This window comes from Ctenocephalides felis, unplaced genomic scaffold, assembly GCF_003426905.1.
Source record: "Ctenocephalides felis isolate EL2017-DRISC unplaced genomic scaffold, ASM342690v1 CF-g0.4_SCAFFOLD_01492, whole genome shotgun sequence".
Taxonomy (NCBI): domain Eukaryota; kingdom Metazoa; phylum Arthropoda; class Insecta; order Siphonaptera; family Pulicidae; genus Ctenocephalides; species Ctenocephalides felis.
In genome coordinates this window covers 52,628,084-52,646,715 of record NW_020537646.1, presented here as the reverse complement: position 1 = coordinate 52,646,715, position 18,632 = coordinate 52,628,084, and the positions used below count along the sequence as shown (strand labels likewise).

The 18,632-nt window shown below is 31.7% G+C and overlaps 1 protein-coding gene across 1 annotated transcript in view; it reads left to right on the top strand.

The window, feature by feature from the left end:
* Positions 1–18,632, top strand: part of LOC113371384 (pikachurin-like) — a 315,983-nt gene that overhangs the window by 147,046 nt on the left and 150,305 nt on the right. Inside the window, exon 5 of the mRNA XM_026612012.1 lies at positions 17,303–17,504. Within this exon, the coding sequence (XP_026467797.1) occupies positions 17,303–17,504 (202 nt within the window). The remainder of the gene's footprint in view (positions 1–17,302; positions 17,505–18,632) is intronic.

The window sequence follows — 18,632 nt, the reverse complement described above, 5'->3', positions numbered from 1 at the left end:
TCTTAGTCCAAAATCTAATTGTAAAATAATATCCCAGTACGTGCGTATGTTGGTTCCATTGGCTGCAGACAAAGTATAGTTTAGTTGAGGATTAGGTTTAGCAGTTAAGCGCCTTGGATACACGCAAACGTCTGAACCTGTGTCGACCAAAAACTGTACCTTAGTTCTGCGATCACTTATGAAGAGGCGACGGCTTGATGAAGAGCAAGGATAGGTCGCCATCACTCCTTGCCGTTGGAGTTTTCCTCTCTGAACGAACAATGACTCTCGCATTTTCTTGCCTTCTTTCCGAATTTGGCGTGGTACCAACAGAATGTATTACGGTTGCGCGATCTAGAAGTACTTCTCGGCCTGAAGAAGTGGTTAGACCTGTCTTGTCGAAATGGGCTACGGTTTCTATTTGCTGATAGGTTGTGTCTGCTACGATAGGTTAACTTGGCTAATTGCTCTGTAAGATCTTCCACACGCTGTGTTAGTTGATCAGTTTTATCAATTAGTTTTTGTATGATGTCTTGCTGTTGGTTGTTACTAGTTGCTGCGACTACTGGCGGTTGTGCAATCTCACATATTTTGTCGGCGAGCGATGCAAGTTCTTCTAGGTCTCCATTGATCTGGGTTTGCAATATTTGTTGAGTCTGGACCGGTAGTCGTTGAATCCAGATTTCTCGTAGGAGTGAATTGTCGACTGTAGTTGTTCCGACCAATGAACGAAGGTGACGTAGGAACTGAGAAGGACTTCGATCACCAAGTTCTTCTTGCAAAAGTAATTGTCTTATCCTTTGCCGTTCGGAAATTGATAGCCTTTTGATTAATTCCTCCTTTAGTTTTATGTATTTGTTCTCTGCAGGCGGAGAATTTATCACGTCCTCTATCTGGAGTAGATATTTGCAATCTAGCTGAGCTATTACAAATTCATATTTAGCCAGGTCATTGATGATGCGGCATCGAGAAAATATTGCTTCGGCAATTGTGAACCACAATGTCGGTTTCTCACTTAAAAATGGCGGTAGATGCGGTGTGCGTGAGATTGCATCCAGTTCCCCTTTAGTGTCCTGCATGTCTTTATTCATTGTTTTTTATTGTCTTCTGTACGGATAGTGCTCTATAGTAATTCAGCTCACACGCTATGTGGTCCAATTCAGCGTCGGGGTCACCAATTATGTGGGGTGGTCCCACATATAAAAATCAAGACATTATAAATGAAAAATAAAGTTTATTACAAAATTATAATAATTTACAAAATCTTCTTGGTTGAATTCCGGTATTCTTGGTATTCCTCGGTTGGACTCCGTAGTTTTCCTAGGTGTTGCCTGCTCGACCAGTAGAAGAGAAAAGAGATCGAGGACGGTAGCTGCTTTGGTTATATACCTGGTAGCCTGACCCCCTCCACACATTAGGGTCCCTAATAGTGTGGAGGCTAGTGTAGCTCTTTACTACTATTTTTCAATAGTAGGAGAGCTAGTGTCGCTGCAAATTTGTCTTTTTTTAATATTTCTTTTCCTTCTTTATTTTAATGGGAATAGTTTTCATATATTCTGATCCTTCATCGTTAAGTATTCTTATTTCTTCTTGTTCATCATTTATTTCTTTCATGTCGTAAACCTCATCTTGGGTTTGTTCCATATCTTCTGCCACATATATGTTTATATCCTATTCTTCTTCGTATGAATTTGTTCGTATTGTTTGTTCCATATCTTGTGCCACATATATGTTGAGATCCTTTTCTTCTTGGTATGAATTTGCAGCGTTTGTCGTCAACTCTTCTATTTTGGTGTTGTGAGTCAAACTTTCTGCTTTGTATTCTTCTTGTTCTTCGGATTCTTTGGACTCTTCGGATTATTCTTTAGTTGTTATGTATGCCTTGTATGTGTCATCATATGTTTTTGTATATTTCAGATCCTTATCACTTTCGTAATTCATTCTATCGTCATTTCTACTATTGTAGATTCTAAGTTTGTCGTCTCTTTTCCTATTTGTAAGTTTTCGACATTGGTTAATGTGGTGTCTCTTTTTTTGCAGTATCTGCAAGTGACGAATCAATTGTATTTTTTATCAGATCTGATGTTTAAATAGTTTTCTTCCTTTGCAGCGATATTCTTCGTATCTTTAAAATTTTCAGGTTTGGCTGCTTTAACTATAATTTTCAAATCAAATTGTAGGCCTTTAACGAAAACTGTCAAAGCCAAGTCACAATATGATGGATACGCTATTTCATTCTGTGTAAAATAACATTCATTATTAATTAACGTAAGCAAATTCTCAACTTTCTCTGCAAATTCCTCAATTGATTTCCCATTTTTTCTTGTTGTAGTTGCTAGATCGTGATGTAAATTAGTGATTGACCTTCTACCTTTAAATCGTTTAATTAGAATAGGTTTGATATTATCCCATAACTGATAATCAGCCCGTCTAACGCCATCAAAAGCTGTTCCGTTTAATTTACATATAACAATTTTTGATATAAATTTATATGTCTCAAAATCTACATCATCTAAAATTGAGTCTACATTACTTAAAAATCTAAAGAGGTCATCTGAATTACCACCAAAATTTGATATAGTGCTAATTGCTAATTGAATTCTAAATTTATTTATTCCTATACTATTATCTTCACGTTGTCTAGCTCCTACAAAAATGGGTTCCATCTTGAGATATGATTAAATTTCGATTTGCTTACTTGAATCCGATGAGATAGTTATATTCAAGTTAGTCGTAGTCTCGCGTTCGTTCTAAAGTTCTTCGATAGGCGCCACCATCCCTTAGTTTGTGCTGCGAATGATCGTTTGGTTTATCAAGTTGTGGTAGCTATTGAACTCGATGTCTCCGTCAGATTCTTCAGCGCTACAACTCTATGTCTGTCTGCGAGTCTGACTACAAGTTTGACTCCAAGCTTGACTCAAAGCTTGACTCTAAACTTGAGTGCCTGTCTAACTTTTGTCTAACTCTTATATACTAATTTATTGTTTCCACCCTTTTTGCAAAATCCAACAGTAAGCACTTCCGGTGGCCGCGTAACCTAAATATAACTAGCAACGCGTTTTGTAATTATTAAACAAAATAATGATTCGAATTGTTATTACAGTTCAATATATCTTATATATAAAATTCTTCTGTAACAATGTAAGTTTCATTAATCCTCCTAAACTATAATTCGGATTTTCATGAATCTTCCTGAAGTTTGTTTGTGAAATTTTCTAGAATGTTTTGATTCATAGAAATATAGTTAGATTCTAGAAATAAATGGAAAAAATTACAAAAAACCGCTTATCATTGTTTGACCTTTAAAATATTTAATGCATGGTTTGACATTAAAAACAAATGACAACTGTCATTTGCCAAACATTTCTATTCACTTATAGGCTAAGGCAATATTGAAATATAATAAATTCATGATTAAAAATAAAAAAAAATGTAATGTCTACATTATTATTGTCGAAAAGCAGCTGAGATGTGCCATAATTAAATTAATATAATATGCAAATAATATAACATGCGTCTGACAGTCTGCGCATGCGACTGACGCGCACGGCGAATCGTGTTCTCAACGTACGCGTGGTTTGCTTTTGCTTGCAATAATTTTGTTTACGCACTTTGCGAACAGATTCGCCGTACTAATTCGTGCAAAGGAGACGAGCCATAAGTGATTGCGCTCAAAAATATTCAATTTGCGGTCGTTTTGCCTTACTATACTAAGTCACAATACAAAAAAAATTACTTATTCAAAAAATTATTTAGAAGTTTTATTGTGTCAAAATTTCATATGGTTGGCATTTTGTACGGAATATTTACTCAATGTAGCGCTTTGGGTCTGAACTTTTTTTTACTGCTTTCCAATTCGTTTGGAATTTTGGAATTAGGTTCATTTTACTCTCAAGTTCAAAAGTGAAAACAATTTAGACTCCTTTACACTACCCGGGATGTCATTTCTTTTCAGTGGTGTAATAACGTTAGGTGTAGATAAAAGAACTAATTATAAGAGAAAAATGTTTAATAATGTTTTTTAAAAAAGCAAATACTTTTCAAGTTACTGGCTACTAAAAATTTGTTTCTTTTTTGCGTTTTTCATCGTTTTTTAAAATATACATTTTAACGAAAATTATGTAATGAACAAAATTATATTAATAAAAATCCTAATAAATAGCTATTTTACAGTGTTCTAGGAACAATATTAAGTTAATTATGAACATGGGTTTTTATAGTTCTCCAAATAAGCTTTAAAAGAATTAGTTCTTTTGAATGAGTGAGCGATCATGCAATTAAAAGACTCATACAATGTTTTTTTTTTCATTTAAATCAAATAGTTTATGAGTGACATTTCCACCAAAGATCTTGATGAATTCTAGAAAATACCATAACATTAGTACAAACGATTTTCAAAAAACTCATGATTTCATAAAAAAAAACAATTTCTCATTATAATATCTCTGAAAGAATACGTATAAAAGTATATATATGAAAATTCTAGGTATTTTTTAGACTAATTATTGCTTTTAATTATTTTTTCGTTACACAAATATTGATAGAGTTCTAATTGTTTAAAGAGTGCGCGGCTGTCCAACCGGAGTGTCTTTCGAGCCCTTCGCCGTTTCAAAATAAGATAAGTTACGGTAAAATTTATGATAGAGAAAGTTGTAGCTCATTTAATCACCTTTAAAATAGTATATTACAAGTTATGATAAAATCAAAATTAGAGAGTTATAATCCAAATAATGCGGGGGTGGTGACGAAATGCAAATTGTTTTCACTTCTGAACTTTAGATTAAGATTAGCTGGGCATACGCTTTTTTCCTCTCCATTTACTACAATAATTTTGTTGATAGTAGGTTGAATAGAGCACATGTCAACAAAATTTGACAAATTAATTTACTTCAAATATGAACTTAAGTAATAATGTATATTGAATTATTAGTGTAAAAAATGCAATTTAGATATTAAAATACAAAAAGCAAGTTAAAATATGGTACGAAATCATAAAAATTGTAGGCAACATTATTGAAGCAATTGTTTTGGGTAGAAAAATCGAAGGTGATATTGTACCTTGACCGCATGCTATATATTAATTCTTTCTGAATTTGTTATATTTTTTAAAAGATTTAAATTTTCAACACGTGTATCTATGCTATGACAATAAATACATGGTGATAAATTTGGAAAATCAATGTTTTAGCCGTCAATAAACAAAAAATCATTCATTTAAACATCCACATCTACAGGTATGTCTAAATATATTGTTATAATCCTTAAATTCAATAAAATAAATTGAGCTATTGGAAATAAATTTGTTCTATAAATCGCAGTGTATAATTTTTAATATATAATTTTATTGAACATATTTTAATATTTGTTAAAGGGATAATTAGAGTGTTAACTGTGGGAATTGAGAATAATCATTTTATTTGAAACAGTACTACATTTAACATCACTCATATATTGGTGTAAATAGTAACTCGAAGAACAATAATGATTATTTTTAACTGAACGGTATAAATATTAGTATAGGATATTAAAAAAACGTAGAAGTGGGTACAGGACAACGTCTGTCGGGTCATCTAGTATATATATATATATATATATATATATATATATATATATAAATTGTATGATTCTGGATTTGATGTTGACATATATATTAACAAAGTCTAGTAATCGGGCATAACATCAATAAAAACATGAATTTCTTTCATAAATTTATTTTAAGTCCATACGTTCCGGCTATAATCCTAGTTTTCATTCAGTGAAAATTAAAATTAAAATTAAAAACTAAAGCAATTAAATTGGAGTTAAAAGAAAAAATAAAGAAAGAAAATAGTACTTATAATTAGTTAATTTTAGTGTTAAATTGGAAGATTTTAATAATCCATGGTATCAGGATATGGTAATGCATTACACTATCTAATATAAACATTAAACTTGTAACTAGACAATATTTTCACAAAATACTGATTTAAATAATCACATATGGATAGTGTGTAATATATGTATTGTTTGTAGACAGGTTGAAGATGTAATGGAGAAAAGACTTTTTAAAAAATATTTTTACCAAAATTCTACAAATGTGTGGAACGAATTGCGAATTCTTTGCGCGACGTTTTTATTGTTTTGTGAGAAATTTGGAAATGCTATCTAAATAAAACAGATTTGTGGCAGGAAACAAGTTTAGTAGAGAAATGGAAGGATGAAATTGTGAAGCAAGTAGAAGAAGAAGAACTTACTCACGCGGATATTAGACAACACATAAAAAAATTAAAGAAAGGTTAAGCAGCGGGGATGGATGGAATTCCAAATGAAGCGTGGATATTTATGACGGGTCGAACAGAGCGGCAGATATGTGAGCTGGTTAAAAAGGTCTGCAATGACCAGGAAATACCAAAAGATTGGAAAGAATCGTTTATAATGCCACTTTATGAAAAACAAAGATAGAGAGCAGGTCAGTAATTACCGGGGAATAAGTCTATTGTCTACTGGGTACAAAATTTACGCTTCAATATTAAACGAAAATAGCTAAAGATTTAGAGGAAGAAAAAGAGTTTACCGGATACGCAAGCAGGTTTCAGGAAAAGTAGAAACACAATAGATAACATCTATATTCTAAATCATGTAGTAGAGAAGGAATTGAGTATAGAGGAAGGAAAGCTTTTCTCGTTTTTCGTGGATTTGTGGGCGGCATTTGACTCGGTACATCGGTTTAAATTATGGAGCGCTATGGAAAAGGCAGGAATTAAAAAGAGCTTAATAAATAGAACAAAGGAAATATATAGTGAAACGAGAAACAGAGTAAAAGTAGGAAACAAAACAAGTGAGGTGTTTTGGACAAGAGAAGGAGTCCGTCAAGGATGCCCGTTAAGTTCAACACTTTTTACGATGTTAATAGCGGATTTGGAAGAGGTGCTGAGAAAAGGCAAACGGGAGTCGTGGTAGTTGGAAAAGAGAAATTTTGGAGCCTAGCGTATGCGGAAGATCTGGCAATTTTGGCAACAAGTGAAAAAAACTTACATGAAACTACGAATCAGCTAGAGCGGTACTTGGAGAAAAGAAAATTGGTGTTGAATGAGGAAAAGTCGAAGGTTATGCTTTTTAAAAAAGGGGGAGGGAGAAAAAAGTACAAACTGGCTATGGAAAAGGGTCAATATAGAGGAAGTTAAAGAGTTTACGTATCTGGGTTACCATATTACAAAAAATGGAAATATGAAAGAACATATAAAAAATCTGACTAAAAAAGCAAACACAGTAATGAGAAGTACGTGGAGCCTCGGCGAAAAGTTATTCCACAATAACTTCAGCAGAAAGATAAAGATGTTTGACAGTTTGGTAGTCGGAGTGTTGGCTTACGACGCAGAGATTTGGTGTTGGAGAGAGATCGCACAGCTCGAAAGAGTACAGAAGGGATACTTTAAATGGATACTTGGCCTGGAGTCCTGTATTCCAGATTATTTTCTCTATGATGAAGTAAAACGAGACAAATTACATCTGAGATTAGCTAAGAGAGCAATTAAATATGAAGAGAAATAGTTAAAGACAGGAGACAATGCCATAGTGAAGGAGTGTATTAGCGAAAGAAGAAGAGGTAAATGGATAAAGAGAGTTTGGATGAAAGGAGAAGATATATAAACAAGGTGCAACCGGAGCGAATGTTGAAGAGGTACTGCGGGAGAGAGGAAGCGAAGTGCAAAATCAAGAGTACTGGAAAAACTGGAAAGATCCAGATATAATAGAAAGTATAGAGAAATAATGACAGGTGTACTTCCGCAGTATCTAAGAGGCTGAAGCAATGATTGCGATCAGAGAGAAATTGGGTGGTATAGATGTGGCACCATGAAGAAAAATACCAAACACTGGCTGAACCCTGAAGAACGAAGGTGTGAGCTGTGTGGGAAGGAGGAGGACACGTTGAGCACTGAAAAGAAAGATGCGCGATGTTAGAGAGAACAAGCATTTCTATAGAAGACGTTCTCTGTGGCAAGAATGACAAGGAAAGTCTAGGCTAGTTGAAAACAATCAACCGTATGAAGAAAACAAAGAAAAAAGAGTTACTTGGGCAACCAGTCCAGAACGCTAAAGTTATTAGATCCCCCTGATTAGGTTTTTCTTTTTATTTTATTGTATATAAAGTAGGTTTAGGATATAATTGTGGCTTAAGATAATGATGCATTTCTAGGCCATTAGGCTGAAATAAATAAATAACAAATAAAAGAGATTTGTTTTGCACAGCATGTTAAGTTCATTCCGTTTATTTATTGTCTTATTGTTATAAATAGTTAAAAAAGATCCTTCGATAATTCTTCGTTTAAATAAATTTTGTTCGAATTGTAGTATAGTCGGGTTAGAAAAGTCCATATTGTGTTTTAAAATATAAATGTGGTCCGCAGTCACAGTTTTAAATTGTATGGAATTTTTTGAATTGTTCTTATGTTGTTGTAAACGTTTTAATTAAGTTCTGGCTTATTTCTCCTATGTAAATTTAATTACAATCTTTTTTCATTATATCTTTTCTTTACAACTGTCCAGTAAAGGCCATTCAATAAATTTGATGAATTTACAATAGTCGGCCGAAAAGGACATTGTATACTACAAGGGCATGTTGGAAAAAACAACTCAGTAGTTGTTTTTCCATTCGATATAAAATTTACAATATTTTATTGATAATTATATAATTTTAACTATTTACTTATTGAATAATTTCTTATAAACAATGATTAAGTTATTTCCATTTTTTATCAGAAGAGTTGATGGCTTAAATTCAGTGGCGCTTCTCTTTTCAATCTTCTTGCATTTTTCTCTGTTATCAATGAGTTTGCTAATGAATTTTGGTGACTGATTAGCTTGTTTCTATATTTCTGTGCTGTTTTTGTTATTACTTCATTTATGGTAGGTGTATTCGTGTCGGCAGGGATCAACCAGTTGGGAACATATTTTGGAGCTCCTAAGGCAATTTTCAAAAATTTGTTTTGAAATTTCTGTATAATTTCTATATTAGTCTTATGAATACTGCCCCACAATTGTATACCATAACACCAAATTGGTTCGAATAAAGATTTATATAAAAGTAGCTTATTGTATGAGCTTAGTTTGGATTTAGGTCCTAGTAACCAGTAAAGCTTTTTAGTTTTTATCTCAAACTGTTGTCTCTTTTTTTATATGAGTTTGCCAATTAAGTTTTCTATCGAGGTATATGCCGAGATATTTCACATGGTCTTCTTGAGGTACTTGAGTGTTTCCTATTCTCACTGGTGAGCAGGTCTCTCTTCAATCATTTTAAATCTCCGGGTTCTGTTCCATAAATGGTTTTGGAGTAACTCAGATGCAGAACTGGAATCTATGTGGCTGGCTAGAATGCACGTATCATCAGCAAACGTTGCGATCAAAGTGTTAGTTGTTATTGGTATGTCAGATGTGTATATTAGAAATAGAATTGGCCACAAGACGCTTCCTTGTGGAACACCTGAAGAAACTGTCTTATTTGATGATTCAGTATCTAAAATATTTAAATAAAAACTCCTATTTGACAGATATGATCTTATTATTAAATATAGAGAGTACGTCAAATTAATTTTTAATTTATAGAATAGCCCAGTATGCCAAACTTTATCAGATGCTTGTTGTATATAGGTCATTCTTTTACAAATCGTACGGATTTTGGTAAAAAAATGTGACATTTTAGAATTGGCTGAATTTTTTTTTTTTACAGATATTATAGATAAAATCATTTGACACGTATTTTAGGATTTTGCCGGCAAAATTTTTTTTTCGTTGATAATTACGATTGAAATATTGCCAATTTTCGCAATTTTTATGAACTTACTCTACATTAAGTTAATTATCTTCAGTTGTGTTGAACAGATCAGTATTGTTTTTTTTATTATATTCATTATGAACTCAACTTTGAAGTAATTAAAAAATAATGTTTTTGCTATTATTTTAACAATAATAACAATTGATTGTTTACATTAGTTTTACGTACGCGCGCCCCAACTTAAATCGATTGCGTAAAAAATCATTTTGATTTTTGTTTTATCTACTACAAAATTATTTTTACAATTCGATGGAAAGGCTGTTACATCGAAAGATATTAAATGTTTTCGAGCGCAAGTCGCGCCGCGCCTTCGTTTGAAAGACGCATCGCGCGTACAAGTACTATTTTTACCTAAAAAATTCAACAATTTCATTACTGAGGAAAAATAAATATATTATCTAAAATGTGTAGTAGCAAATATTTTATACAAATGCTCATATTTTTGAAACTGAAACTGATAAACTGATAAACTAAAACATATTATTCGTTGGAATATGAACAGAAGTTAAATTAATTGTATTGGGTAGGTTTGATTTCGTTAAAAAATAAATACAAAAATATGCGATTGCAAAATAATTTATTTATTGCATTATAATTAAGTTTATATAACATAGCTTCTGTAACATAGCGGCGCATCTTTTAACTCGATGCGCGTTGCGCGTTGCGCGACTTGCGCTCGAAAACATTTAATATCTTCCGTTGTAACAGCCTTTCCATCGAATTTGAAAAATAATTTTGTAGTAGATAAAACAAGAAACAAAATGATTTTTTACGCAATCGATTTAAGTTGGGGCGCGCGTATGTAAAACCTGTTTACATTGGTTTTACATACGCGCGCCCCAACTTAAATCCCTAATTGTTATTATTGTTAAAATAATTGCAAGAACATTATTTTTTTTTAATTACTTCAAAGTTGAGTTCATAATGAATATAATAAAAAAAACAGTGCTGATCCGATCAACACAACTGAAGATATTTAACATAATGCAGAGGAAGTTCATAAAAATTGAGAAAATCGCCAATATTTCAATTGTAAATATCAACAAAAAAAAGTTTTTGCCGGCAAAATCCTGAAATACGTGTCAAATGATTTTGTCTATAATATCTATAAAAAAATTTCAGCCAATTCTAAAATGTCAAGGTATGGTTGGTGTACGGTTTGTAAAAGAATGACCCATATCTAAGAATGCTGCTGAACAGTACTTTTTTTCTTCTAGTAAATTACAATCTAGACAATCTATTTGATAGACGAGATTTCTAAGTCGTTCGATATTAAAAGGGGTTTTTGTTTTGGTAAAAATAGTACTAGTCGTTGTACTAAAATTGTTTACAAGTCGCAGTCTAGATTTATAAAAAAGTTTTTTCCAAGGAACATACAATTCTTAATGTATGGCAAACATATTACACCAAAATGAATCTCTGAATCAGGTATATCGTTATGTACTGTTGAATTGTCAAATTTAATCAAAAAGTTACGTTCGTCTGTTACCAGTTACGGAGTTTATAGGTTTTAAGGGATAGGAGTTATCTGTTAGAATCTTTGCAATTAAATTGATGTTGTTGTCCCAAAACGTTTTGTTCGATAGAAGTATTGCGTGGTCAGTTAGATTTTTTATAGTACCTATTTTCATTTTGAGTTGATGATAAGAAAAATAATGAAGGTGACGTCCAGAGTTAGTTTATTTTTGGTACCAATTTGTTATTAGTTTTTCATCAGTAGTACGCATAAGTTTTATGTCTGAGAAACTTATCGAGTTCATTGTCTCCAATTCTACTGTAAATTTTAATTTTTTATTGACGTTATAAAATTGATCAATTATTATAGTGACATCATCACTAGGGATACAAGTGATAATGTCATCTACATAACGGTAATAAAAAATATGTTTATTGTAATTTTTAAAAATTGTATTTTCAAGAAGTTGTAAAGATATTTCTGCCAGAGATGGACTTGCTGGAGACCCCATTGGCGCCACAATTTGATAATAACAATTGATAATAGAAAGAGCCATTGAATTCAAAATAAGTGTAAGAGACAATTAACTTGACAGTTTCTCTAAAATAAGGTCTAGGGGTACATTAGTAAAAAGTGAAACTACGTCTAAGTTTGTGGTTGTCTGGTATATAATTTATCTTGTGTTTTAATTCAGTAACGAGTTCATAAGAATTTTTTATATAGTGTGGTGATTGTTTTGTTATTGTAGTTATAATGTTACTTATGTATTTTGAGAGTTTATAAAGAGGGGTATTAATGTCTGAATTGGCCTAAAAGGTAAATTATTTTTGTGGATTTTGGGAAGGCCGTATAGTCTTGGGAAATATGGGTGTAAGTTTTTTAAGTTAGAAGTTGTCTCTTTAGTTAGTTGTTTGTTTGCTGTAACTCTGTCTAAATATTTATTTCACGTACGGTATATGTAGTCAGTTGGATAGTTATTGGTAATTTTGTAAGTATTAGTGTCAAGTAATAATTCAGATATTTTACTTATAGAGTCTATGATAACAGTGATGTTGCCTTTATCTGCTTAGAAATATTTTGCAAGCTCGGGTCTCTAAGAATATTATCGTAGTTTGTATTTTTGGTATTAAAGGAATTATTATGTGAGATGACTTTTTTACAAAAAAGATTTTTGATGTGAATTTTAGTTTTCGGGTCCTTTATTTGTTGTATATATCCATAATATAAAAATGAACCGCAAAATATATTGGTAAGCGCATAACTCAACAACGCCTGGACCAATTGTCCAATTTTTTTTTAAATGTTTGTTGAAGTCGAAGGATAGTTCTTACGGCGAGAAAAAATCGTATAATTGCCACATACAAACGTTTTCTAACTAAAACGTAGGATCAATATGAGCTTTATTGCTATTATATAAAGTTTATATTAAATTACAAGCACTCACTGTATACTCCTCCTAAACTATTATTTGGATTTTGATAAATCTTTCTGAAGTTTGTTAAGGAAATTTTCTAGGATGTATGTGATTATACAGTACTGATATGTATGTGTAATATTGTAGAAATAAATTGGAAAAAATGCAAAAAACGGCATGCCATTGTCTGCATTGAAAACAAATGAAAACTATCATCTATCATCTTTTGGCCAAACCATTGTTATGTTATGGTTATGATTATGTTATACCGTTTAAAAGACTTCAATTTCCAATTGTGTTTAATTGTGAACTGTGTTTACAAATTTTGCGAAAGTGTAAAAACAACAACAATTCATTCAGTATTTAGACGTTAGTTAATCTGTGCACACTAGAATGTAACAAAACAATTGTCAAAAATAATTAGTTTAAATGTTCCAGTTATTAACAGCTTGGTTTATTACAGTGTAATAGTGTAGTGTATTTTTCTATAATTATTTTTTTGTATGTATTTATATATAAGTTCTATAACTTTATATTATTTTCCTCCTACATTATATAAAATCTTTTAGTTTTTCCACTGAATGACGGTCTCGACAAAGTATGGATAAATAAAGTATTTCAAAACTACTTTAGTTTTTTTTTCACTTGGTGTTACTGCCCGAATCTTTTAGAGATTTTTTAAAACATCTTTATTTTTCAATACGTTTCGACATAAAATTCTACGTCATTGTCAGTGGTTGTACAATTTTGAAAAAAACAGCAAGTAACGTTAAAAACTAAATATACATAGAGCAAGAATAAAAAGAAAGAGATTCAACTAAAGAGACAGACTAATTATATCTAAACATTAAATTAAAATATTGCATAAAGCATTACTTACTTGAAATTCTTAGATTATCACTTACACATATTAATAATAGGTTGTAAAAAATTAATAATTGGAAACAAGCACCAAATGTCAGTAATTTTTTCTTTATAAAGAATAAAAAATAATTTATTTTTTATTCTTTAAATGAAATTATTTTTTTTATTCTTTATACTCCAAGAAATTAATTATATATATATATATATATATATATATATATATATATATATATATATGTATAATATATATATACGCATATATATATTATATATATTTATATATAATACGGTATTATATATATATATATATATATATATATATATATATATTTTTGAATAGTCTTGAATTTGATGTTGATATATATGTTTAATTTGAGTTTAATAATCGGGCGTAACATCAATAAAAATATTTTTAATATTTTTATATATTTTTATTGATGTTACGCCCGATTATTAAACTCAAATTAAACATATATATATATATATATATATATATATATTATATATATATATAAGGTTGTCAAATATCTCCCTTCCGCTTTTTGCTCTTTATTCAATGCTTTTTAAAAAGTGTTACAGTGATCGAATTTAGTTCAAATATGCGCCGTTTTGTTCGATGATCTGTTTCCATCTAGACAGCAACTTCATAATACCTCTCTCGTAGAAGCCCCCCTCCTTATTTGCGAAGACCTTTTCGTCCACGACCCTTTTCGCTTGATATTGTCGTATGTGATCCATTTTTCGTCGCCAGTCACCATTCGCTTCAAGAATGGGTCGAGTTCGTTCCGTTTCAGCAGCATATCGCAGGCGTTGATTCGGTCCAGAAGGTTTTTTTGCGTCAAATCATGCGGCACCCAAACATCAAGCTTTTTTTGTATCCAGCCTTCTGCATATGGTTTAAAATGGTTTGGTGACTAACTCCCATCTCCTGGGCGATGTCACGAGATGCCACATGCCGGTCTAAATCGATGTATTCCATGATTTGATCGGTATTTGTCGTCACAGGTCTTCCGCCGGCTGGCTTATCCATGGTGTCGTTTTCACCGGCTCTGAATCGTCGAAACCATGCCTCCGCGGTTCGAAGTGATAGAGTACCATCCCCCAAAACACCATTAATCTCACGGAACGTTTCTCTAGCGGATTTGCCTTTAACGAAGGAAAACTTTAAAATAGCGCGAATTTCGGCGTTAGTGAACTCCATGTTTACACGTCTATAACTGTTGAACGCAATATCCAAACTAATCATGCATAGCGTCGTTTTGTAGGTTATGTCAAGACCTTTCAAATTATGTATAGTATTGCCAGATACGAGCTCTATAGCGCTTTGTACATAGCCGCGAAATTCAAAAGACAAAAAGGCGGAAGGGAGATATTTGACAACCTATTATATATATACTAGCTGACCCGGCAAACGTTGTTTGGCTAAATAAGGTATATTCTAAACCATTTCTAGAGAATCAAAAATATTAATACTTTAAGTGCATAAGGATGTGTTGTTTGAATGCTGTATACAATTAGATATTATAAAAACAATAAACCCCATTAGTTTGTCTATATTTTGTCAATACAATCAAACTGCAAGTTTTAAACACTTTCTATAGAAAACATCGTATAATCCAATCCGAGTCTTTTTTGGTCTTTCGGCTTATTAATTACGTTTCAAGTTTTTCAGATTCTTTTTGGATTCTGGATTTTGTGTATAATTGTAAATAATACTACTGAGCTTATACAAAATTTTTAAATTTTAGCGAGGAGAGATAAAAAATGCATTAAGTATTTCTTCTTTGACCTGCTTTTTGAAAAGTTTCAAGTTACATTCGATGAATTAAAGTAAATTTAATAAAAAGTATATATGTAGAGCAGGGCGAGACACAAAGGTCCAATTTGACTTTGAGCAAACATAAACTATATTGTAAAAACCATAACAATTATATCACAACAAATAAGACATATCAAACGAACAATTATTTGACTAAGTTCAGTAAACTGACTTCAACTTCATCATTGTAGAAATGTGCTTTTTTGATGTCTTCCAAAAATTTGTTATCTAGACCTTTTTATCCTATATGCGGGGTAACTTGTAACGGGCAGGTGGCAAAAGGTTTAAAGCCTTATTATAATTTTAAAGGTATTTTACAAAATAATTACATTTCTAACTAATGCTAAAACTACCAGCGGAAGAAAATACTTTTATTATGGATTTTCAAAGATTACCGTTTATCTCCCCCACTTCAAAGATTATCATTTTCAAATCAAGTTTGTAGCTGGCTATACATCTTTTTTCCTCTACTTTCAAATATTGTTGTTAAACAATGCTTAACTTTACTGATTTTTGGCACATCGGTGGTGGACCTTTTTAATCCCGTACCTTCATATATTACTATCTATTCTGCGATAAATTCTGGGAAATTTTAACTGGAAAAATGTTATTCGATAAAATGTCGATTTGATCGATACCAAATTTAGGTTCTGAATTTAAATAAGATAAATAAAAAATAATATAACCTAGAAAATGTTTTATAAATACCATTGAGTATATAATTATGCAAATGAGAACTTTCAGAGCACCGTGTTTGAGAAAAATATGCCAAAAAGTGCATTTTCATATTAACATATCAAAAAACTTTATATTTTGAGTCTCTAGTAACACTTGCGGCGCGTTTATTAACGTTTTTGTATATAAATAAAACTACAAACAAAACTACTCACTACAATTTAATCATAATTAAATAATATTCACGTAAAACATCCTAATAAAAGTAATTGAACATCATCTGTCAAAAACGTTTGACATTTGGCGTCTTAGCCACTGTCCATTGTTTTATTTAAATTACGCTTCTACAAAAATTTTCAAATTAAAAATGTAAAGTTTCTACGCGGATTTGAAAAAAATTCTCACCTTTTGGACTTTCTCTGGATTGGCACAAATTTTTCAAGACTAAGACTGGCCAAATCGATTCAGCCGTTTTCGAGTTTTATTCGGACCTTTGAAAAAGAGCTCCATTTTTATATATAAGATATATATATATATATATATATATATATATATAATCTAGCATAGCATCAATAAAAAAACATAAATTTCTTTTAAGATTTTATTTAATATCCTTACTTTTTGGCTAAATTCAACGGAGAAATTTTGTTCTCTATTATGTTTTCAAAGGGTTCACGGATAACAGAAATGTTTGCAAAATGGTGAAGCATTTTGTGAAACATTATTTAATTATGATTTGAATGTTTTAATTACATAATGTAGTGTATGGAATTTTATCGATACAGGTGCATGTTTCTGACAAGGACAAAGATATCTTGAACATACATTGTAGTATATGAATGATTTAGTTTAACGGAGTTTATATTTTGACCGTTATAATTGTTTAAATTATATCATGCAAGCGGGTACATACCTCTAACATAGGATACATTTGTACTGTCTTATTATCTTAATAATCTAGAGAAATCTTAATATTTAGATGTATGTATTATGCGTAAAACACTTTTATCAAATTCACATTGAACATATGTGATGAATATAAACTAACCTGTTATAAAGTTTATTATAAAGTCAATAAAAATTACTTTTTACGGATAAACATATAAGAATATTGTAAGAAATTTGCGACAGTATTTTCAACACGAGCATTTTAATTATATATTGCTCATTTATATAAACATGTTTATATCCGAAACTGTCATAAAATATTTGGGATACCATTGTGCATATTTATTAGGATTATATAATTTTTATCATTAACTGAAATTGTTACAAATTTTATAGATTTGATAATTCACAATCCTCGTTTCACTGGAAGTGGCTGGGCATCCTTTCCAGTACTCCAAGCCGCATACAAACACGTGCAGGTCAATCTTGAGATACGGCCGGAAACTTATGATGGGATATTCTTTCTTACGGGCGAACGTGATGACATGGCCGGCGATTTTATGGCGATGCTTCTGCATCAAGGTTTTGTCGAATTCCGGTTAGTTTTATTTATAAATTTATATATATTTGTGTTTACATACAAATTGATTTTTTATACTTTCTGATTTTATTGTAAATAATATTATATGTACCTGACCAATAACTGTTTATATTGAAAACCAACAGATATATTTTTATATCTTTGAGTTGGGCTCGCCCATAGGTCAGCGGTTAAGAGCGACGGGACTTGTTCCAGAGGTCCCGGGTTCGATACCCACTTCGAGCAGCCTGTTGTCAGGCAGCAGTGACAACGATTTTCACTTGAAAATATAGATAGCAATATGTTTCCAAGTGAAAATAGCCCTTGCTCGGCATTGCTGCACCAATAAAATATCAGCCCTATTAGATTAATTCTAATAACAAAATCATCAAATATGGATAGATTAACCATTGTGTTACCATCTCCAATAAATACAAAGTAAGGAAAAGTTTCAGCCCAACAGCTCATAGGACGTAAGGTTCTGATTGCTGTTCAAAAATATGTATATATATAAAAAAAACTTTGAGTTGAATATCAATTTCCTTGGGGTAAGTTATAGTAATCGCAAATGAAATTTTTTATATATCTTAATGTTTTAAAGGTTTGAGAATATTTTGGCATAGCTTAGAAATAATGTATATATGTGTGTTTTTTATGTATGAAGAAGGAAATACGTTTACGTATCTAACAGACGCAGGTTGTCTGGATATTGTCGGACGCAGCAATGTTAACACCGACTAAAACCTCCGCTTTCTTCAGGCTTGTTAACCCCCACGGAAACCGCCGTTAGGCATTACTTGGTGGGGAGAGGATTTAGCAATTGCTTTTTCTTCGGATATCTAAGATGTCATACATCTTTCACTTGCTCTTTTCCTCTCAATGTAACGCAGTGCTATGAGGACTTCTGTATCATACGTACTATCGGCGCTCCGCGCTGCTTCTGATGAGATCATTGCTTCCATTAGTGTTTCTGGTCGAATTCTCTGCTTTAGGATTGTTTTCAGTTTATTTTGCTGTGGACTAAGGCGCAAACACTCAAGAAAAATATGCTCTGCATCTTCATTAACTCCTCTGCAAACTGGGCACTTGGGAGAATCATTGTGCTTAAAGCGATGAAGATAAGCCCGAAAGCAACTGCCTTAGATA